Source organism: Suricata suricatta, chromosome 1 (assembly GCF_006229205.1).
Source record: "Suricata suricatta isolate VVHF042 chromosome 1, meerkat_22Aug2017_6uvM2_HiC, whole genome shotgun sequence".
NCBI classification, from domain to species: domain Eukaryota; kingdom Metazoa; phylum Chordata; class Mammalia; order Carnivora; family Herpestidae; genus Suricata; species Suricata suricatta.
This window is the reverse complement of record NC_043700.1, coordinates 178,610,459-178,633,311: the sequence shown is the minus strand read 5'-3', so window position 1 is coordinate 178,633,311 and position 22,853 is coordinate 178,610,459. Positions and strand designations below refer to the sequence as shown.

The window sequence follows — 22,853 nt, the reverse complement described above, 5'->3', positions numbered from 1 at the left end:
CTGTTTCTCTTTGTTCTTTTCTACCCGTGGCTAATTTTCACTAGCCATTAGAGATGATAATACTAAGGTAGCATTGCTTTATCCCAACACTAATATAGACTCTCTCATTCAGATAGACTCAGAACTACTTTCTAAGTAAATCGATGCATGGTCATATTAGAGAAAATACTCCACAGTTGTACCAGTGAAGAATCATTGCCCATGAGGCTAGCATAAAAGTTCAGTGTGGCCTAAAAGCTCACAGCTCTGCTCCAGGTCTAATTTATTTCTCCATCAAAAAGAATGGTTAATTCCCTGGCCTTATTCTGGGCTGTATCTTCTCGTCCAGTCAGTGATAAGTTTAGCAATGTACACGGGGATAGCCCTTAGGGACTGCTTGTCACTTGTAGGTGGAAAGGATGAATATAATCTAATATTTTGTGGCTTTCTCTGTATTTTGTGCCTTTTTCTTATACCTCCACCTGGCTGGTGATCATACAGCCTGAGTTCTGTTTCTGCTTGGATATGCCACAGTCTGAGGCAACATAGATAGGTGGCTTAGGCCAGAGTTCGCATGGTCTTATTGGGTCTCACTATTGCATCCTACCTGGACTATGCATTCATTGCCTTTAAAGATGTGTCACAGTCGAAAGAGAGGGCAGGTCTTAGAGGAAAAGACGATCAGGAGAACAGTTGGCTTGCTTCTGTTCTAATCCTGCCTCCAATCTATGATACAGTCAGGAGCCCAGTTTAGCTCTCTTAAATGCCATACTTGGGTCCCACACTTGGGTTGGGCTCAATCAATGCCGTGTAGAAATTGTGTGGCTGTTATTGTGTAATATTATTTTCTGTGAATGTATTTCCCTCAGGTGTTTCTCAGGGTGTTAGTGGACAGTTCAGGACAAGATTATTCCAGAAGTCAGAACATTTTCTACATCTGTTTTCATTAACTCTCTTTTCCAATATTAGGGAAGAGAAATAAGTAAAAAGTGTGTTATAGTAGGTAAAGAACTATATAGTTCTTGGTAGTCCTTGATTTTGGTCCTGTTTCTCCTTCAGTTCGTTGTGATAAATCAGTTCTGCCTTCTGATAAATCAGTTAACCTCTCTGGGCTGTAGCTATCTCCTACATAAAATGAAAGAGTTGAACTAGAGCAGCATTTTTTAATATGTACTTCATAACAAAAAAGGATTGATTTTTCAAGTAAAATGGGTTAAACCTCATAGATGACGGTAACCTGTATCTTGGCATTTTAGCATGAGCAAGACTTATATATTGAATCCAAATTTTCCCAGCTTATTCACCATTGTACAGAGTATCTATAAATGTGTAGGTATATCATCTACATATAGGTGTGTTTATGGAAATATAGATTCATACGTGTATATGAGTAGCAATTGAATATGAATATGGGTATCCACCCCAAAGCAGACATTTCAGACTAGCTCAATATTCTATGATTCTAGTTGAGGGAGTTTGGTTTACAATTCTACTTTCCATATTGTTGGAAGTCAAATTGAAGTTTTCATCTAAAAACTGTCAACTTTAAGTGACATAAAAATGCACTTAATAAAAACGGAGTCATTGGCAGGGTTCTCAAACCTGGGGATTCTGACTTTCCATGTGTACTTTATCAACATGGTCAAAGAAAGAAGTGTGTGCTACCCCATAGCTCTGTGAAGACTGGCTTCCTCAATACCCTCATGGCTGGTATTCTTGAGCGAATGTTTCACCAGCTATGAAACCAAGCTGTGTTGAGTATTATGCACTAAATTTGAGTGATATGGCTCAACCAAATTCTGAGAACAAAAACTAATATGGTGACAAAATTTAACAAGAGGAAATTGCAATTATTCCCATCAAAGAAATTGCAATGATCTCATCTGCATTTTATTATGATATCAACATTAGTACACCGAGGCAGAGTCTCAAAATAATGCAAGATTGTAGTATAGTACTTGAAGTTTGCGTATGCGTTGTTTTCCTTCCAGGGGTTGAATACAATCGCTGTGTAATATGAGAAAAGGAAGAAACTAATTTCTGAAGTTTTATTTGATCGCAACACATTATTCTCTTGTGTGCCTAAGCAGAACTTGCCACAGAGTGAGAAAATTTACAAGAAGATAGGAAAATCACATGGGAATTTCTTATGTTCTTATAGTGGTCTAAATAGTTAGAATCTAACAAACAGTTTAAACTTTGTTTAAAAAAAAAAAAGATTTCCTAAAGATAAAATTCATTGACCATTATAACATATTAGCAGAAACAACCTATGTACGGGATGTAGTTTGGGATGATGTCACTTTAGCTAAGCATGGGCAGGCTTAAATATTTCCATCATCTTCCAACATTACACACAATGTGAGAAGTGAACAGTCATAAATAACTCGGCAATAGAAGCTCGAATCCTTAGCAAGTGTCTTAGGAACTCCATTCTTTCGCTTGAGAAGAAAGGAGAGCTTAGATGTAGAATGGATGTTGAATGCCAAGGTTTAAATGATTCAACGTATGTTATTTCAGCAGAAAAACTATTTCATGAAAAAATAGATGTGCATTATACAGTATATATATACATATATGTCTATATTCATACACGGCACATGCACACACGCACACATCTATTCAAATTGTTAACGCAAAGTTAATCCACTTTTTTCACCCCATCTTTGAATAATAAAATTGATATGAATAGTAAAATTTATATTAAGTGGATAAAATATTTGTTGGTAGCAACGACAATGTCCTGTGCATAGGAGTTCCCAAATGACAAATGAGCAAAGTGGCTCATTGGGAAATGTAAATGAAACACTTTTGCAAATTAAGTGTTCAAAGCACATTTTTGCTAAGCACCCATTAACTCAATTTTAACCGAAACGCTTACCCATTTTATATCATAATCAACAACTCAGCTCCACCCCCGCACCTCCTCACTAATGAGGCACACGCAGATATTCCCCTCACAAACCAGGGTACTCCTCCAGAGAATGGAATTCCTAATGACATTAAGGCGTGGTAGCCATCATGAACTTGACGATCAAAAAGCAACCTGTATTACCACCCCATCGCAGAGTCCTAACTTCGCACCTTGGAAATAGATTTAACCCACAATTTCACCCTGCCCTCAAGAGCTTTCGAATAGAAAGCCAGCGGGTACGGTATCTCTTCCCTCCCGATGTCCAAAATCTGGGTGAACAGAAATGAACCGTCCAGTGCTAGGCTGCTCCAGGTCAAGCATGCAATATTTTCAAACTTTTACTTTGGGTATTAAGCCTCCTCAACTTCTGCAGCGTCCGCATCCAGGGCTGAACCAGACCTGACCAACCGCACAGAGTGGGAGCGACCACTTTACCTTCGGAAAAATCAATCAGTCCCAGCAAATGAAGCAGCTTCAGAGATGCACATATAATCACAACAATACCCACTGTTTGCAGTCCTTCCGACTCCCACTCGAGAGTCAACATCTTTCAAGCTGGCGGCGCATCCCAGCCTCCGGCCCCCTTTGGAACGGAGGGAGTTAATTAGAGAATCCGAGCGATCTCCGCCTTGGAACAAAGACTCACGAGGGGGGAAAAGTGAGCAGCTCCTCGCAGGCGCACCGGGCGGAGCAGCGGCCCCGGGGGGTGAGGACCGACCTGGGCTGGAGTCCAGCCTCTCATGCTGATGCCGGCATTTCCTAGCGGGGTCCCCCCAGCCTCCCGGCTCCACGCTGCAGCCAGCGGTCCGTGCACTCAGCGCTGCGAGGGGAGCGGCAGCGGGAGGACCGGAGACTTCGGCGTGGCGGGAGAGAGGGACACTCCCGGGAAACTTGCCCCGGGAGAGCACGGCGGCGCCGCCTCTGCCGCCTGGGTAGCCGGCGAATGCCCCCCTTTTTGCCAGAGCAGTGGCTCCCTGCTCCCGAAGCTTGCGCCGCCAGACAGCTCAGCCCCTTCTCGGGATGCTGGGACAAGACGGGTTTCCGTGGCTGCTGCCTACCCCCCCCTTTCCCGAAGCCCCCCCCCATGGAAGCCCGTGGGCAGTTTTTCTAGTGGGGGGGGGGAAGTGCAGGAGCAAATCGTGATTCAGGGCCTTTGTCACCTGGGGACATCCAAGCTGCCTCCCACCCGCCACTCCCCACTGGGGCTATCTAGTCCCCGCTGACACAGGGGAACATTTTTGGGTGTCTGACTTACTCCTTATATTTACAAACATCAAGGGATGGTGGATGGGGGCAGAGCTGATCCCGGTAGGAAAGCTGATGTTCAGGAACCGCCCCTGGACGGGGCTACACTATCCTCCTTTCAAAGCCAAGTTTGACAAACTTCCCTGATGATAAAAATCACTCGGGGTCCTTTTTAAAAATGCTCTCCTGTGGACAGACCGACTCAGAGGGTTCTGGAGTTTGTGCTCTTAAACAAGAAGCTAGATGTTTCTTACCAGGGAGGCATGGGGTAGGACGTCCTGAAGGGTCCCTTGGGGGTGTTCTGTGGCAAACTCCACCAAACTTTCTAGCCAGCTTTGTGAATATGGCCCTGGACTCTGGGCTATACCAGGGCCACACTGGTTTAATCACCTGCCAATTTCTTCCTGTCTGCTGAAGCCCAGCCCCAGGGTGCTAGGGAGGAGACCCTGTATGTAAAAGAGCTTTTAGCCCCTGGAACTCCCTATGAAAATAATATCTTACACCTGGGGGAGGCCTCTCCTGGTCCTGCAACTTACTTGCTATGTGATTTTCTACAAGAAACTTAGTCTTTCTAAAAACAGATCCTTTTCTGTGAAGCTGAGATTATAATACTTTATTTAAAGTTCTCCATTTAGGGGTGCCTGCCTGGCTCAGTGAGTTAAGCTTCTGACTCTTGATTTGGCTCAGGTTATGATCTCAGTTTTTGAGTTCCAGCCCCACATCAGCACAGAGCCTGCTTGGGATTCTCTCTCTCCCTCTCTCTTTGCTTTTCCCACACTTTCTTTCCTTGTCTCAAAATAAATAAATAAACTTTAAAAATAAAAGTAAGGTGCTCCATTTAAAGAGAATTTCAGAGGTGAGGTGCCTGGGTGGGTCAGTTGGTTAGCAATGGACTTCAGCTCAGGTCACAACCCTGTGGTCCTTGAGTTCAAGCCCCGTATCAGACTCTCTGCTGACAGCTCATAGCCTGGAACCTGCTTGGGATTCTGTGTTTCCTTCTCTTTCTGCCCCTCCCGCACTCATGTTCTGTCTCTCCCACTCTCAAAAAATATATATATAAAACAAAATTTTTAAGCATAAAGGGAATTATGGGAATTAAGTATGGTTGTAATAATGGCTAACATTTACTGAACATTTAGTATGTGCTCATCAATAGTATAGTAATTTATCAATTAACTCATCCCTATAACTGGTACGTGTTATAATCATTTTCATTTCATAGGCAAGGAAGCTGAAGCAGAAGAGATTAACTTACTTGTCAAAGCTCTGGTGGGCTCAGTGCTTGGTAGGCAATAAGAATTCATTAATTCATTCATTTGGTTATTTATTAACACTTATTCACCTCTTACAAATAGTACATGAATGATAAAATGGCTAATGATGTCCAATCCTACCCTGTGGGGACATATGGTATAATAAAGGTGGCAGGCTGAACTCGAACATGACTGATAAAGGCACCAGCACTTGAAGAGATCTCTTTGTAAGTACGGGGGGGGGGGGAGGCACAAGAATGAAAAGCCAGCTCCACCTGGAGGAAGATGGGTGATGGTAATGGGGAGGAGACTTTATGGAAAAGGTAACCGTTAAAAACAGTAGCTCTCATTATTATTAGAAGTTATACATCATATACAGGCTTTGGGGCATAGAGTCCTGGGTTACACCCTGTTTCTGTCACTTCTCGCTTGCTGTGTGACCTTGGGGAAACCACTCCATCTCTGAGTTTCAGTTTTCCAAGTTCAAGACGGGAGTGCACCTGCCCCCTTCTTGTCATTAGTCTGAGAGTTGCCTGCGGAGAGCTGAGCAGCTGTGAGAGGGTCCAGATGCAGGAAGAGACTTTGCTCCTCTCTGGTCCTACCACCTACTCTGAGCACCAGCAATGCACTTGGGCCACCAAGTTGGCTTTTATGATGGTGCTTTTCATTCTGGTTTACATGTTGATGGGCAATATCCATCTACGTTCCCAGCCACCGATCTATCTACACAGCCTGCTTTCAGTTTGTCAGCAAGCCTGTGAAGGGGAAGCAGTCTTGGAAGATGACAGGTAAAGAAACATTTAAGTAACCATTCTCTGAAATTCCTGCAAACATTTGGCTATAGGACATCAAAAGTTTTAAATAAAAATTAAAGAAATTAATTAGGTTAACTGCAATTATGTCATTTAATCCTACACAATGTCATATTAAAGTTAAAAAAAAGAAAAACAACTAAGATACAGAGGAGTGAAGTGATTTGACCAATGTCACACAGTTAAAAAGCTATAGATGTAGAATTTAAACACTACTTCATCTGACTCCCAAATTCATTATTCTCCTCTTACACCCCTCAGCAGATTTCAGCAAATAGTTTTCCATTGATTTAATTTTTTTCTAAATTTTTCTAATGTTAATTATTGTCGAGAGAGAGAGAGACAGACAGAACACAAACAGGGGAGGAGCAGAGAGAGAGGGACACACAGCATCAGAAGCAGGCTCCAGGCTCCAAGCTGTCAGCACAGAGCCTGATGCCCAGGGCTCGAACTCACAAACCTTTTGAGCCATGAGATCATGACCTGAGCCAAAGTTGGTCGCCCAACTGACCTAGCCACCCAGGCATCCCTGATTTCTTAATTCATAGACTTGGGCAACGAATGTTTAAATTGTCACACCTCATTTTCCAGGAAAGAAATCCCTACCATTTTTGAAATTCACAGAAAGACCCATGGATATAATTTGGCTGATTCCAGGCAGGGCTTTACTCGAGAACAATAGCATTCTGAATGTTAAGGTCCATGAACCAAGCATCTTGGCAGCTCAGCCAATCCTATCTGCGTTAGCTACCTCTACCACCTGGTTTTCTAAGCTCTTCCCGTTAGTTCCAGCTACAGAATCTTCTGGCTCTCAGAAATGCCAGGAGCTCTTTCCCATGCATCCCTCCACAGCAGGATTCTGTAAGCTGAAAGTGCCAACTATGAGTCTCATTATCATCTGACCAGTCTAAGAGGAGTGGGGGACACCTGGGGAAGAGTGTATTTCTAGAGCCATCTTGGGAAAGTATAATGGGCTATGTATTACTAAAAAATAATTCCAGGTGATGGCTTTATAATTTTATTACAGTAGCTTGTTAGCCCCAACCTAGTTTGTTATATTAAAATACGCCTTGATGTTCTCTTCTTATTCTTAGGCTCGCTCCTTTCTCTACGTTGTGGTGGATGTCCAGCAAAGATCTGTCTCCCATACTAAAGGAAAGGACTGGAAAAGGAATAAACTAACATCTCTTGCTCACTGACTCTAAGCCAGGCACCATATTAAGTACTTTACATGTATACATTCGTTTAATCTTATCCTAAACTAATAAGGGAAGTATTATTATTCTTATTGCAAAAAATTAAAAATAAATAATACTGAGGGCCATTTCGATTATTTTTGCAAAGTTATATTCAGTAAGGGGCACAGCCATGATTTATAGGTGATTTACCTCATTATGGCTGCTAAGAGTTATGCAGAAGGTGTAAGTGTCAGTCACTATTCCAAAATCTTCACACCTGTTAGCTAATTTAATTCCTTCATAATTCTATGAGATCTATATTATTTCTCTAGTTTCAAGGAGACAATTTAGGCTTTAAATGTTCAGGCAGTCAGCCCGAAGTCTTACAGATAGGACTTGACAGAGCTGAGAGTTGAACTTGGGTATCCCAGGTGCTGGATTCCTCACACAGGAAGTAGGATGTAGGGGAAGCAAGGCATCGATTTGATTGGCATTATCCAGAAGGTTCCACTGAAGAGAGAAGCTTAATTTATGACTATTTTATTTTTAAAAGTTTATTTTTTTATTCTGAGAGAGAGAGAGAGAGAGAGAGAGAGAGAGAGGGAGGGAGGGAGAGAGGGGGAGGGGGAGAGAGAGAGAGAGAGAGAGAGAGAGAAAGAGGACACAGGGAAGGGGCAGAGAGAGAATCTCAAGCAGGGTCTATGCTGTCAGCACAGAGCCCATATTGGTCACAAACTCATAAATTGTGAGATCTTGCCCTGAGCTGAATTAAGAGTTAGATGCTTGATTGACTGAGCCACCCAGGTGCTCCTAGTCTAGGTTTTTGGAAACAAGTGAGGAGAGGAAGAATGATTTTCCCAGGAATAGAAATGGGCATACATCAGGGCATAATTCATGATGGTGGCATAGCTGCATTGAGACCTCTGAAGTAGGGAAGAAAAATGGGACTGGAAAATTAGTAAGAGGCCTCTTAACATCTTAATAGAGCAAATAATGAGGACAGGGTTGGTGTGACACTTAGTGTCTCTTCTAAATTTAAGATTTTCTCACCAACATGACGAAAGCTATTCACTTCCCCGTGCCTTCAGTTCTATCCCCAGTGCTCACCTCCATCCCAAACTATATCACATCCCTCTGTCTTGGGGTTTCTCAATTACTTGGAAAGATCCATAATTGTTCTCTGGATCAACTTCCTACTCAAGCATGTCAGGACTCACTCTGTTTCACGTAGCTGCAGGGCTCATTCTGAAAGGTTTGTAAATGCGTCTGGAATGGATTTCTTTAAAATATGTATATGTTTTTCCATTAAACAATTAAGCATCCAACCTTGTGGCTTGAGTGCCTGTTGAGTCTATAAGGCCCGGGAATAGCTTCCACCTTAAGAAACTTCTAGCAATATTGCACTAATGTACCTTGAACATAGGTTCTCATGGATCTTATAATCAAAATTTATGCAGTATATAAAAACAAATGAGAAGATTACTTGGAAATTCAACCAGGAAACATTCCTAAGAATATAGTCTCCCTACAATTTATGACTTTTTTGCCTGTGCTGGTTTCCTTTCCCATGTAACAGTGTACAGTGCACAATACAGGAACTATCTCATTGAATCATTGCAACATACCAAACATTAGGTGTATTACTAATCCCATTTTACAGATGAGGACCCTCGAATGCCAAAGCTTAAGTAACTTGCCCAACTTATCTATCTATCTCCCTAACTGGGACCTAAGTTTCCCTTTGTTGAGCTGCCCGACCCTCCTGTACACGGAATCAGAAAGCTACTCCTATCAATGGAAACTGAGTCAGCACCAAGATGAGTCTATGTAAAAATTTCTAACTAAAGAAGCCTTGTCTTCTCTTAGTTTCCCTCATATATTTTCTAGTCCTTTCTCCACAATTTATTATCCCTTGAAGCCCAAACTCCCTTTCTTTTTTTAAAAAAGTTTTTAATGTTTTATTTATTTTTGATACAGAGAGAGACAGAGCATGAGAGGGGTGAGGGCAGAGAGAGAAGGAGAAACAGAACTGGAAGCAGGCTCCAGGCTCTGAGCTAGCTGTCAGCACAGAGCCTGACATGGGGCTTGAACCCATGAATGTGAGATCTGACCTGAGCTGAAGTCGGAGGCTTAACTGACTGAGCCACCCAGGCGACCCTCTTTTTCTTTTTTTTTTTTTAAATGGCAATAAGCCCTGGGGTCTAATTGCTTGCCTCTATGAGTTTTACTTCTTTCTGTGAACCTCCGTAAATATAAAATAAAAATTGTATGCCTTTTCTCCTGTTAATATGTCTTTTGTTAATCTAATTTGCAGGCCTCCAGACACTGAACCTAAGAGGATAGAAGAAATACTTTTCTCCCTGACAGTTACAGGCTAGAGGTCAAGGAGCTGGGGCTTAGCCTCCGGACTTCCCACTCAAGCTTCAGTATTCTTACATCCATAGGGCAGCATTTGTAAAGATCACTACTTTTGGTTTATTTTGCTTTTACTGTGGCCCTAGGAAACAAAGAGAAACAAGATTTAAAATAAAAATGGCTTCCAGAAAGGTAGTGTGCTTACCCCACCTTGCAATGTTATCAAGTTCTTTCCAGGAATCAATATCCAGAGAGCAAAGAAAAGAGAAATGAGAGGAGGGAAGGGTCTCTGGAGGTAAGGGAGAGGAAGAAGAGTTGAAGGGAGGAGAGAAGAGGAGAAAAAGAAGGGGACACAAGGGAAGAGGTGAGCAATCCTCTGTGAGAGAGTCAAGAACACACAGCTGAATGTGGCCTGTTTTCTGCTTGTGAGATTCTCAGACTTCCAGGGAGACGAGCTCTAAAATAGGAGTCACACAGACTATAGGAAAGGGTTAAGCCAAGGGGTTATTTCTCCCTGAACTCGTCCTTCCTCCCTGGCCCGTCCAGTTCTGGGGCCCCGAGGAGTAGCGATGCAGACTGTCTGACTTCACTTTTCCAGCCTCAGCCTGGAAATCCAGCAGGAGACCTTAAAAGCCTGAAGAATGGTGCATCCATGGATATTGCACCAGCCCTGCTGCAAAGAATATTTGTAGAAGCCTCAGTGTCCTTCTCTGAGAGCACTACCAAATCCCCCTTGTTTATTTGTTGGTTCACTTATTCTCTCATTCACAGGTGCATGCACGGGGGCACGTGCACACACACACACACACACACACTGTCATCTGCAAAGTCAGAATAGGTGAAACTGCAGTGAAAACAGAACTCCCTTTGACACTGAGCTTAGCGTGTGCACATTCCTGCTGGGGATGGGCAAGCACACAGTAAATGATCAGCGAGTGCCTGCACAGTAAATGTTTAGGATGCAGAGTGTGGGTCATGGTAGGCATTTACTCTCTAAATGCCAGTTCTCTGAAATGCCTGGTCCAGACTTGACATCTAGAATTCATAGCCAAGTCTTTAGACCCTCAGTCCGGAGTTTTCTCCACTATAACAGGGAGTTAAGACATCTACACAATAGCTAAGATAGAAGCAAGGAGGGATCATGCACTGTTGGAGAAGGTGAGTTCTTCTAGTGAGATCAGAAAGATCCACAAGAAAGAGAAGACACAGTGAATGAGGCATGAAGGCCAAGTCTGATATTACATATGTCCAGGTACGGCCCACGAGGGCTAGCAAGCTGTTACCAGTGCTCTCAAATCAGACACACCTAAGACTTGTTTCCAACACCCACTGCAAACTAGCAGCCGGTGAAGCCAGGGGCTGCATCTGAATGAACCTTTTTGGCAAAAGGGACTAAACTTCATTTGGCAAAAAGAGAGGTAAAGGAGAACTCTTTCCCCTACCCCAGCTCCAAAATCAGGGGCTTATAGAGCTGCACAGGGAATCATTCCTCTTCCGAGAATTACATGTTTCTCAGAACCTATAATCCGTCAGTATTGTAGTTTGTCTCTGCTGGAGATGGCGTGCTTTCTATCATTACACTTATATGACTGTAAGGCTGAAATCAGTTTGTATTAGTTTCCTACTGCTGCCATAACAAGTTACACAAATGTACTATCTCACAGCTCTCAAGGTTAGAAGTCTCCAATGGGTGTCATTTGGCTAAAATCAAGGTGTTGGCAGGGCTGTGTTCCTTTAAAAGTCTCTAGGAGGGCCACCTGGGTGGCTCAGTTTTAGCTCAGGTCATGATCTCATCATTCCTGAGTTCAAGCCCCACCTCTGGCTCACTGCTGCCAGCCCTCTCTCTGCCCCTCCCCTGCTTGTGCTCTCCCCAAAATAAATAAATACTAAAATAATAAATAAAAGTCTTGAGGAAAGAAACTGTTCTCTGGCCTTTCCCACATTCTAGATTCTGTCACATGCCTCGACTGTGGTTACCTCCATCTTCAATGCCAGCAATGGCCAGCTGAGTCTTTCTCCAGGATTATTCTGAGCTTGAATCTTCTGCTTCTCTTCTTCTTTTATCTTGTGATTACATTAGACCTGCCTGGATTATTCAGGATAATCTTTCTGTTTTCAGGTCAGGTCAGTAGCAACCTTAATTTCATCAGCAACTTTAATTACCTTTGCCATGTCACTAGCACATTCATTGGTTCTGGAGATTAGGATGTATACATTTGGAGGACCATTATTGTGCCTACCACACAATAACAATCTATGAATAGCTTTCAATAAGAAGTACTTATTTTAATAGAAAAAGAAAAGCTAACCCCTAACTAAAGCCACAAAAGTAGACTCTATGTCATCAGGACCAAGTCACTAGAGATGTGTGTGTGTGCGTGCATGCATGTGTGTGTGTGCACACGTGCACGTGTGTGCATGTGTTTAATGTATGGAAAAAGAAATTTCTCTTTCAGAAGGAAAAGGCAGCTTTAATTAGTATTCATATATCTGAATTTCCAATTTTCACTAAGAAAGCTCTGAAGAAAGTACATTTCATGACACTAAAAAGGAACACCAAACAATTTAGAAGACATACACTAATGATCAAACTGAGAGACACTCTATTTTCATTTTAGTGGTCAGAAACAATTAGATTCAGAGCCGGTGTTTCTGGTAAACCCGGGACTAAACTACAAGTTACAGGGGATGGAGCCCGGGAGAAGAAAGAACTGGGATAATGTTCCTCCTTTACAGCATTTCCAGGAGAATCACAAAAGATAATGGAGGGGGAGGTGCTTCATAAGTGGTGGAAAGGCACTCGTGGGGAATGCTTTAATCAACCAGCCCAGATGCCCTGCGGTGGATAAGACTAGAAATGAACCAAGATCCTCAGCTACCGAGGTATTCATTTTACTTAAAGTTGTCAATATGCTGGACACAAACAAGTCCCAGACAATGACTTTGAGGAAGACTGTTCACTGCAGTAACAAAACTGTGGCAAATGAGGAGTTTTCTCCTTTGAAGAGCCATATCATGCTTACTGCTAAAACACTGCATTTAAACGGGCTGGTACCTTACACGCATGCGTTAAAAATCACCTCTAACACTTTCCAAACATTTACATTTATCCAGGATTTTGTTATCATTTTACATAAATTTGCATTTTCACACACTTCATCTCACCTAGTCCTTGTATTGTTCCATTTTAAAAATGATAAAATCGAGGTTTGTATGTTCTCTCATCTGTGGTCAAAACCAGCAGCAAAACTCAGTTTTAAAGCCATGTGTTCTGGCTGCATATCTTTGATTTTTTTTTCATGTCTAGTATTTACAGACTGTTTTATCCCCCTGTGTTGTGTGCTGTGGTAGGTGCCTCATATTTGTGATTTATAAAATGAGGTTAATAAAAGTGTGTACCTGCTAGTGTTGCCCAGAGCAATAAATAGATGAGTACATTGTACAGTTAAAGCATTCGAGGGGCTGTGGGGCACATAGCAAGAGCTTGATTCATAAGAGTAATTACTATTATTTCTTCACAAACCAGCTCTGCGGACTAGCTGACAAATGAGAAAAACATGTTTCAGAATGGCTGGACATTTGTTACCAACCGGTGTGTGACCGAGGCAGCCATGAGAACCCATCCTGATTCACACAAGTCAGGGTGTGGTTCTTTGAAACAGACACACTCTTGGTGACTCCGTTAGTCCTGGCCTTTTAAGCAAGGCAGAGCCTAAAGTAACCAAGCTGCATAACTGTTTAACCCATCTGGAAAGGTCCTCAGATTTCAATGCTGTATGTAGCTCAGTAATCATTTCTTGATTTTGAGAACTTTGACTTTCACATAATTTCCATCTCATTTCATTCATGCACTTATTCACTCATCCTTCAAAAAGGTTGACATTGATTAGGTGCCATGCCAAATATGCAAGAGACTGTGGGGCATAAATATCATGAAGAAACTTATAGTGTAGATGGAAAGGTAAGGAGTGCACATTAATCCACAGAAGAAGATTAGTGTCCATGGGAAAATGTTTTGAGAGCACTGGAAATTTCGGAGAGAGAGATGAAGAGAGAAGTATGTGGGTGGAGGTCTATTAGCAAATGCTTCCTGGAAGCTGGGTTTGATTGATAGTAAGTAGTTCAATCATTCCTTCAGTGATTCAATCAACATTTGTTGAGTGTCCATTATATGCTAAAATATGCAAGAGCCCTCAATATAATCCAGTCATCAACTTCTGTTGACTCTAAAATATAACCTCTATAGTACTAATTCTCACCAAGCCTCCTAACACAGTCTTAGACCCAAGACACCATGCAACAGATTCTCATCTGATTTTCCTGATTTTACTTTTATACCTTTCCAGTCTCCTCGTACACAGTAGCCAGATAAAAAGTATAGTTTTCATACAACTTCTCTGTGATGGCCTTTCAATAGTTGTCCATTACACTGAGGATGACATTTAAATTTTTTATGTTTATTTATTTTTGAGAGACGGAGACACAGCACAAGCAGGGAAGGCAAAGAGAGAGAGGGAGACACAGAATCTGAAGCAGACTGCAGGCTCTGAGCTGTCAGCACAGAGCCTGATGCAGTGCTAGAACCCATGAACTGTGAGATCATGACCTGAGCTGAAGTCAGCATGCAACCAACTGAGGCACCCAGGTTCCCCTGGGGATGACACTTAAACTTCTAACCACTCTTTGGCCTCTCCTTGGTCTCAGCTTTCTCCTGACATAGGCTTTTAGTTCTTTAATAAACTAAGATAGGAGTTATCCCTGCCATTGTGTTTTGTGATCCCTCTTTCCCTCAAGGTGTTATGCCCAAGATTATATCATCCCCAAAAACCAGAAACTGCCAGGGAGACCGAGTCATGCATGCAAAAGCAAAGGGCTTTATTATTACGGGCTTAGGCTGGCCGGGCCTAAGCTCGGGCTCACAGACTTTACGGGTGCAGTACATCCATGCTGAGAGCACCAAACAAAGGTGGGGCAGGGCCTTTATGGGTTTGGGAAGGGGGAGTTACAGGAAATTGTGACACAGGTAGAGTGATCCAATCATTATCGCCTATCAATACGGGCAGTAACTTTAACCATACATTGTTACTTTTGGTGGGAGCCAATCACAACATTTACAGTATTGACCCATTACAGAGCTTCTATCTTTAGACCTGCCCTTAGAAATGTTAAGGGTGTTAGCTGGCCTTTCCTGATTGGGTGTTACAAGGGTGGTCCCTCCTGCCTTGGGCAGTGTGTGCCCTTCTATTGTCTAATGATTCTGAGAAGCTGAATTCAGACCTGCATCCTTACAAAGGCACCCCCTCCTGTTTCTTGTTATTTCTCATTACTCAGTTCTAGATGCAAATGTTACCTTCTCACAATATCCCCTGGACCTTGAAGACTGCCTGGCCACTATAGGCTTTTCATAACTATTTGCTGAATGAATAAGTGAATGAATGAATGACATAAAATAAGGTTCTTCCCCCACATGTGGTCATTTGAAACCACATGAATCGTCTCAGCAATAGTCACATCAGAGATTAGCAGCTAACTTCATTTTATAGTACAGTAGATTCCAAAAAAAATTTACTAGACTGGAAATGCGAGAGAGGCCAGACTATAAAGAGTTGTAAGAATCTGTAAGAGAGTTGAATGATGAGGATCTAACTGATGTTTCTGGGTAGTGAAGTGGCATGATCGCAGTGGAGTCCTGCTTATTTCATCTGGTAATAATAAAAACAAAAGCAACCACAGCAATGAAAGAAAAGAGAAAAGAAACCAGGGACAGGAAAACCAGGGAGTTGGCTGCTGCAAGGGTCTGAGCCAGAGATCCTACCTCTGGGCAGAAAGATGGAGAGATGAACCAGGCAGAACCGAGTGATGCCAAGACCAAGGACAGGAGGTATCAAAGCTCATCTGGCCTGATGGTGAAACATGGAGGCTTATTTGTCAACACTTTCCTGGCTCTGACTTGTGCAAGAATGGAAAGAGTGGTGGAAATGGATTGAAAGGAGGCAAGAATACCTCATGAATTGGAAGGGAGACCATCAAGGAAAAGACAGAAGGTAGGCAGCTCTGGGGGTAGGGACTACAGCAGTAGTTTGTACACCTCCACTTTGGGCATACTGCCCTAACATGTCTCATCACCAGGCACTTTTAACCATGGAATCTATCCACCTCCAAATTTCAAACTTTAAAAGGGGAGCCCCTGCTTGGCCCACCTTGGGTCAGGCAAATATCCCTGAACCAATTTGTTGTAGCTAGGAGGTGGGTCACCTAGAAGAGCACAGGAGACCCATTCCTGTGGTCTGGGATCCAGTTAGGAGAAAGGAAGCTCGTGAGGGTCCAGACAGCTACTCCAACTCATCCCCAGGTGAAACTGGACACGAACATGTAGGGAGGTGAAGGTACTTAAGACTTTGATAGAATTGCACTTGAATAATCAGCAGGGATTCAAGTAGAGCTGTTAGTTTGAGAAAACTTGAAGCTATACCTTGGGAGAGAGGTCAGAGCTAGACAGAAAAATCAGATTAATCCTTATAAGTGAGAGTTGAAGTGACAAGAGTGAATGAGATACATTCAGGGAACAGAGATGTACAGAGAAGGAGAGAAGGAGAAGCGCAAGGAGTCAACATTCTAGGATGCTGGTATTCTAGAATGCCAGGCCAGGAGAGGTGGGAGTAATCTAAAGAGACCTTAAAATGTAATATTTTCATGGGAGTTAAAAGAAGAAAGAGATTTATGTAGAGGGTTAACTGTTGTGTTAAGTGTAAAAACCTGGTCATTCTCCAAATTAAAGTGTGATCCTAGCACAAATTAATTTGAGGCTGGTCAAAGTGCAAGTGTATATGGGGGGGTGGCGGGGGTGGTAGCTGTAGGTGTGTGTACATTTACAGAGGACTGAAGTTCAAGGATGAAAGGAAAAATGTGATGTGTTAAGGGATTTTCAACTATGATTCTTATGCTTTTTTCCCCCCTTAAAGCCAAGACAATTCTACAAGTCTTACTGAGCATCCACTATGTGCACAACATTGACACAGATGCTGGCGATATGATGTGTATGAATGAGGTAGCCCCTACTCTCTTAGAGCCTATTGGCCGATGGGGAATGCAGAGAAGCAAACTGGCAGTTGTTAGACAATGTGAGAGCATTGGTCGCTCATCATGGTGGCTTCTTAGACACTTAACCCGCACTTGAATCTGGAGAATTTTCCTTGAATAAAGGATGCTACCTGAGTTGATATCTTAAGGATAAGTAGGGTCACACAAAGATGAGGATACTATGTTGCTGGCATAGGGAATAGTAGTTGCAATATCTCAGCTGTGGGCAAGAACTCAGTGCTCTGGGTGAGTGTGCTTGGACAGGAGTCACACAGCGTGGATGGATTGGATGGGAAATATTGTCTTTCAAGAAATAAGTCTGCTAAAGTAAGGAGGACCAGATCCCAGGACCCTTTAAGAACACTAAAGGAATTTGCTTTTTTGTCTTGAGAGTATTGGGGGACCAATGAAAGACCATAGCAGAGGCTGGACATCATCACATTTGTACTTTAGAAAGATCACTGGGGTTGTTCTCTACAGAACTGATTGGGAAGTATATGTAGCTAAACTATAGGCAAATGGACTAATAAGAGGCTGTTCTAAGTGGAAGATAAATTAGGAATGTGGCTGACTAGTTGGGGAGATGTGGGTAGATGTGAGAGATACAGAGGTGATGGAATTTCCAGATACTAGGAACTGAATTAACCATGAGAGCTAGAAATGGGAAGAGTCCTGGAAGAACAAGTTTCCAGAAAAAACAAAACCAAAACCAAACATTTACCTTTTTGGGATTAGTTGCAAAATGACTCATAGTGTAAAGGACTAACAAAGGGGCACATGTAGGTTTGAAACAAGAAGGATGCGGTTTAGTGCCTGTACAATGCACTAGTTAGATACAAGTTGGAAGTCAGGCCTGTGCATCACAACTTGGAACTCGGTAATCCAAACAACTTCATCTTCCCAAAATATCCACCTCCACCTTGGAATGCTCAGTTGTTATTAAGTAATGGAGTGAAAGGACTGAGAACATTTCTCATGGACATTGAAAATCCAATGCTTTTGCTGGACTCTCTCCACCTCCTCCTCTCTCAGAAGGCGTATCTTCCAGGTAGCTACAAGCCATCTACTCCATAATGTCAAGTTGGGAAGCTCTCAGGTTTCTGTACTAATCATTAGCAAATCCATTAAAGATTATGCAGAACTGGACCCATTTTCACCACCTCACTGCCACCCCTTGAGCCAAGTTGTCACTGTTTCCTTCCTGCTTTTGTCCTCTAGGTCACTTCTCATCTTGTGCCCTTGCCTTCCTGTGTTCAAGTTTGTAGAAAAAGTAGCCAGAGTAAACCTTTTAAAACATGAGCTATTCAAAATCTTCCAAGAGCTTTCATTTGTCTAAAAAGTAAAGACCCAGGCAAAATGTGGTAGGAGTCTTTCATGATAGCTTTCTGATCTCAGCATTCATTGCTTCCCCTTTACTCACTGACTCCGGTCACACAGGTCTCCTCAATATGCTTTGATCATCCTAAGCATGCCCCTGCCTCAGGGTCTTCACTAGTGGTTTCCCCTACCTGGACCAACCTTCACCTAGATTTCTACAGAACTTACTCCCTTGACAATGTCAGGTCAGTATTCCATTATTACCTTAGTCACCTCCAAGCCTACCTTATCCAAAACTGCATTTTTTCACCTCCAATTTCCCCTCACCTCTTCTAAGCCCTTTTACTCTTCTGAGCAACAATCACCATCATATAGACTTTGTATTTTCTTTATTTACATGGCTTTCCCCACTAGACTTGAAATGTCTTTAGGCAGGATTCTTATCAGCTTCATTCACAATCCCAAGGACAGACTTGACATGTACTAAGGGCTAGATACTGAGTTGATGAATGCTTCCTGAAATATCTACCCAAAGCAATAAACATTTTTTCATAAGTATATACAGTTTTCTCTCTTAACACAAATAGATGTAGTACATCACCTTTAAATATTTTATATTTAAATGTAACAAAAATATAGATAGAATGGGAAAAAAATCTGGGTTTCCTCCAAGAGAAAACACTAGGAAATTGTTTCATACACTGCTTATGCAGAAATTGAAAATATGACAAGTAACTGAAGTTCAAAAAATATTTGAGTGATAAAAAAAAGGGTCACTAGTCTGCCTCCTTTCAAAGTAGATGAGTCCTGAAATGGAGATTTTTTTTTTTAGTGTCAAGATAGAATCAGGTATAGCATTTGGATTTGAACTGGGCTATTGGAATTGCTGTGCATGATTGAGGAAAATAGGATTTGAAGCACCATCTCTTCTTATGTTTCCTGTGTCTTCAGTGATTGCAGTTGTGTGGGTAAAAATCTCAGACCCAAGGACAAGGAGAAAGCAATGGAAGCAAGGAAACAGAACTCAGAGAATGCACGCTCCTTCAGCAATAGTAATTTATTGAGTGCCTACTTTGGTTAAGATATGGTAGCAGAAAGCCTTCACATACATTATCCTGTTTACTCTCACAAGGGCTCAGTGAGATGTATATTATTTGCTCTTAGCAGATAAGGAAACTGAGCGAGGTTTAAAGGGCTTTGATTTTGCAGAGTTTGTTGGTGCTTGAGTTTGAACCTCATCTGCCACACACCCCTTTCTCGGAGAAATGCTACTTCTTTGTTCGTTGGACCCTGTTTCCTTCTTGCCACATAGCAGAAGACATTTCTCCTTAGAAATGATTTCACAAATGGTAATTTGGTTTCCAGGTAAGTTCATTAAAACCTTTTGTAAGGCAGAAGACAGCCAAAAGATCATGACTGTTTCTATGGAAATATGAGCCAGGAGCATTAAACTGCCAACTTAACGAATGAACTTTGGGGCTATAATCTGCTTCCCTCTTCTCAAAGGAAATAAATAGGTGAAGATGTTCAGTTCCTCAGTGCATTCTGTGTATCATCTTTCCAGCTAGCATTTGGTCTTGTATTTCCTCCCACCACCAAACTGCAAAAGCTGCAAGATTTTCTACATCATATAAGTGAAGTGATGAGCGCTAGAGCCAATTTCTCATTTCAGACACTACAGATTTCCATGTGCATCTGCAAGCTCCAAATATGACTATAAACATGTCAGCCAAAACAAACTGTAATTTTTATAAAATAAATCTGGGGAGCATGTTTTTCTGAAACCTAATGTTCCTTGTCTACGAGTGTAGTAGGAAGAGGCAAGAACAACAGAAGAGCTCAGACTCCATTCTTTGACAGTGTACCCCCTACAAAACCTGGGAGGCAACAATCAAGACATATGGCCTCATCTTTCTCTCTTTGCCACTTCTGGATAGCCAGGTGTCTAAGGAAGCCAAGAATTCCTCCTAGCCAATTCACACCAACATTGTCTATAGCAATGTTCCTCAAGGGACAGCAAGAGCTCTTCCCAGAAGTTGATTTAAAACACAAAATTTCTGACCCACCGCGGGTCTGCTGAATCAGAATTTCTCAGGTGAGATGTGGCAATCAGTGCTGCAAACACTCTGGTGATAAGGATGCTTGCTAACGTTTGAGAACATAAAGGGAGGTGTGTAAACTTTGGCCTGAAGAATAGGATTCAAGTCCCTGCAGCAATACTTCATAGAGGATTATTTTGGGATAAGTCATTTAATCACTCTGGCTTTTGTTGAACTAAAAGCTTTTGTTGAGCTTTAAAGAAGTTGAACTAATATCCTTGAATTACTTTTTTCTTTTTTGAAAGGAGAGAGAAGTGCACACATTCAAGTGGAGGAGTGGGTCAGAGGGAGAGGGGGAGAGAGAGAGAGACATAGAGAGAGAGAGAGAGAGAGAGAGAGAGAGAGAGAGAGAGAAAATCTCAAGCAGGCTCAATGCTTAGCAAGGAGCCCAACATGAAGCTCAATTCCATGAATCTGAGATAGGACCATGGGATCATGACAAGAGCCAAAACCAAGAGTCGGATGCTCAACCAATTGAGCCATCCAGGCAGGGGCCTCTCCTTGAATTACTTCTTAATATAATATTAGAGTACCTTATGGTTAACTGATGCTGGTATAAATGGACACCACATAATAAAAGATCTGGCTATCAATGACTGCCTGGTCTTCTCTATTCTAGCTAATATCATGATAATAATCAAAATCATAATAATAACAAAAATAACAGTAATATCTTTGTGTCTCCTGTGTACCATGCACTTTCTTAGGATTTTGACATTTGTTTGAAATATGTCCTCTAGCAGTATTTATTTTGACTTTAGTACTATAGAAAACCAAAGAGGTCATGTAACTTCCTCCAAGTCACAAAACAAATAAATTATATGGTCAGAATTTGAATGCAGATCTGATTTCAAAAGTTTATGCTCCTTCCTTTCTGCCAAGGTTTATCTTCCCAGATCTGGGATCTTTCCTCAGTAGAAGGAAAACCAAAAAAACCACTGCAGTCCACAAGATGGGGCTAGGCAGACTGGACAATTTGTTTAAGTATATAAAGCAATTACTTTGAATATATTTAACACATATATTGACTGCATATAAAAGCCACTTTACCTAGGAGTGATCAATAAACAAGGCTTGTAGTTGTATTAAACTGCTGATTTATTGACAAGTCTGAGATGTTTTGTCCCTGGTGAAAAGCTGCAGAAAATGAAAGGTGGAGAGAACTTTGAAAAGCTTCTAGCTTTAAAAGGTCAGTAGAAGCAAAAGGGAATTTATAACAAAAGCAGCAAGTGATTTGTCCAAGATCACATAGCTGGTCCGTAGCAGGGATCTGACCGAAATATATCTGTCTACCTGAGTTGGTACTATTGCTGGTATGGTGTTATTAAATAAAAGTGGATATTCCCTTTGATAGCCATGCATCCATGTTTAAGGGATGTTTCTAAGGAAGATAAAATTGTGCTACAAGAGAATCTGAAATGATACATAAGGGTTATAGAAGCTAGTAAAGTTAGGATAATAATTCTGAGCAATGGCAATAGCCCAAGCAATGTTATGAGGTTTTGGAATCAAGGACTAGGTTTGTAGAACTATTAGAAAATTTCATACTACTAAAAATTTTAAAGTGCAAATTAGAAAGCATTGGGAAGGGAGGCTGGAGAGAGCTATATGGAGTGGCCAGGTCAAGGAGGGTTGAATAAGTCATTCTAGGGCATTTGAAATTGATAAAGAGCTATTAAAGAGTTCATGCCAGAGACTGACATCATCAGATTTGTGTCTTAGCTCCTTCTGGCTACAATGTGGACTATGAAACAACAATATATGGGGTGAAGAAAGAAGGGAGGGAGGGGAATCCAAGTTTAAAGACAATTGGACTGATTAGACATATAATATTTCAGGCAAAAGAAGGTATAGCCTGTATAAGGTCAATTCTACCAGCAATAGGGAAGATTCCAAAGATTTTTTTTTGATCATTCGTGATTGAAAGGAGAGGGTTTAAGGGTGACTCCCAGATTATTAGCTTGGGGTAACTGATGGATGGTAATGAGGCAGGGAGGGCAAGGGGGAATATCACTGGCTGTGTGGGAATCGTAAACCCAGCACTGAGGTCACTGTGCCATTGGATTATCACTGCAGAGCCATACTGGAGCCAGTCAACCCATCTGGCCCATAGCCAAAATCAATTACAAAGTATGAGGCTGCCCAAGGCAAGAGGGCAGCATGGGCAGGGTCAGAGTAATTTAAACATCTAACATATAAACATATTGAAGAGCCAGCAGAGACAAAGAAGTTAGAGAGAAATGGAACAACTGAGGGAGAATTTCTGAAAGTGGAGAGACCAACAGGTGCTATTTGGCTCTGGAGAGATATACCTTTGTATATCAAACATGGTAATTTCATGAGAGTTAATTCTCTACTACAGCTGGAGGGTTCCTGTAAAACACCAAGGATTTCAACATTAAAATATTAACTGCAGATCAGATGTCTGGAAAGACTTAACAAGTTTCTTCTGACACCCATCTGGTCACAGTGCCTCACTTGTGTACAAAGGCAAATCCAGCCACATGCTTTCTCCGATTTGGCAAGTGCATTACACATCTGTTGATAACCAGGAGAATATACTCCAACAACTCAGGTACGACAGATAAAACTAACCAGTAATCATTGGCCCTTCCCACTTT

The 22,853-nt window shown here is 41.9% G+C and overlaps 1 protein-coding gene across 4 annotated transcripts in view; it reads right to left on the bottom strand.

Annotated features, from left to right (window-relative positions):
* KCNIP4 (potassium voltage-gated channel interacting protein 4) overlaps nucleotides 1-22,853 on the bottom strand; it is a 1,120,978-nt gene that overhangs the window by 216,629 nt on the left and 881,496 nt on the right. Inside the window, exon 1 of one of the 4 annotated variants that reach the window (XM_029948118.1) lies at nucleotides 3,329-3,654. The exons of the other annotated variants lie outside the window; for them this stretch is intronic. Coding sequence (XP_029803978.1) covers nucleotides 3,329-3,440 — 112 coding nt within the window. The 5' untranslated portion in view covers nucleotides 3,441-3,654. Of the gene's footprint in view, nucleotides 1-3,328; nucleotides 3,655-22,853 lie in introns of those variants that run through there. 4 annotated transcript variants of the gene reach the window in all.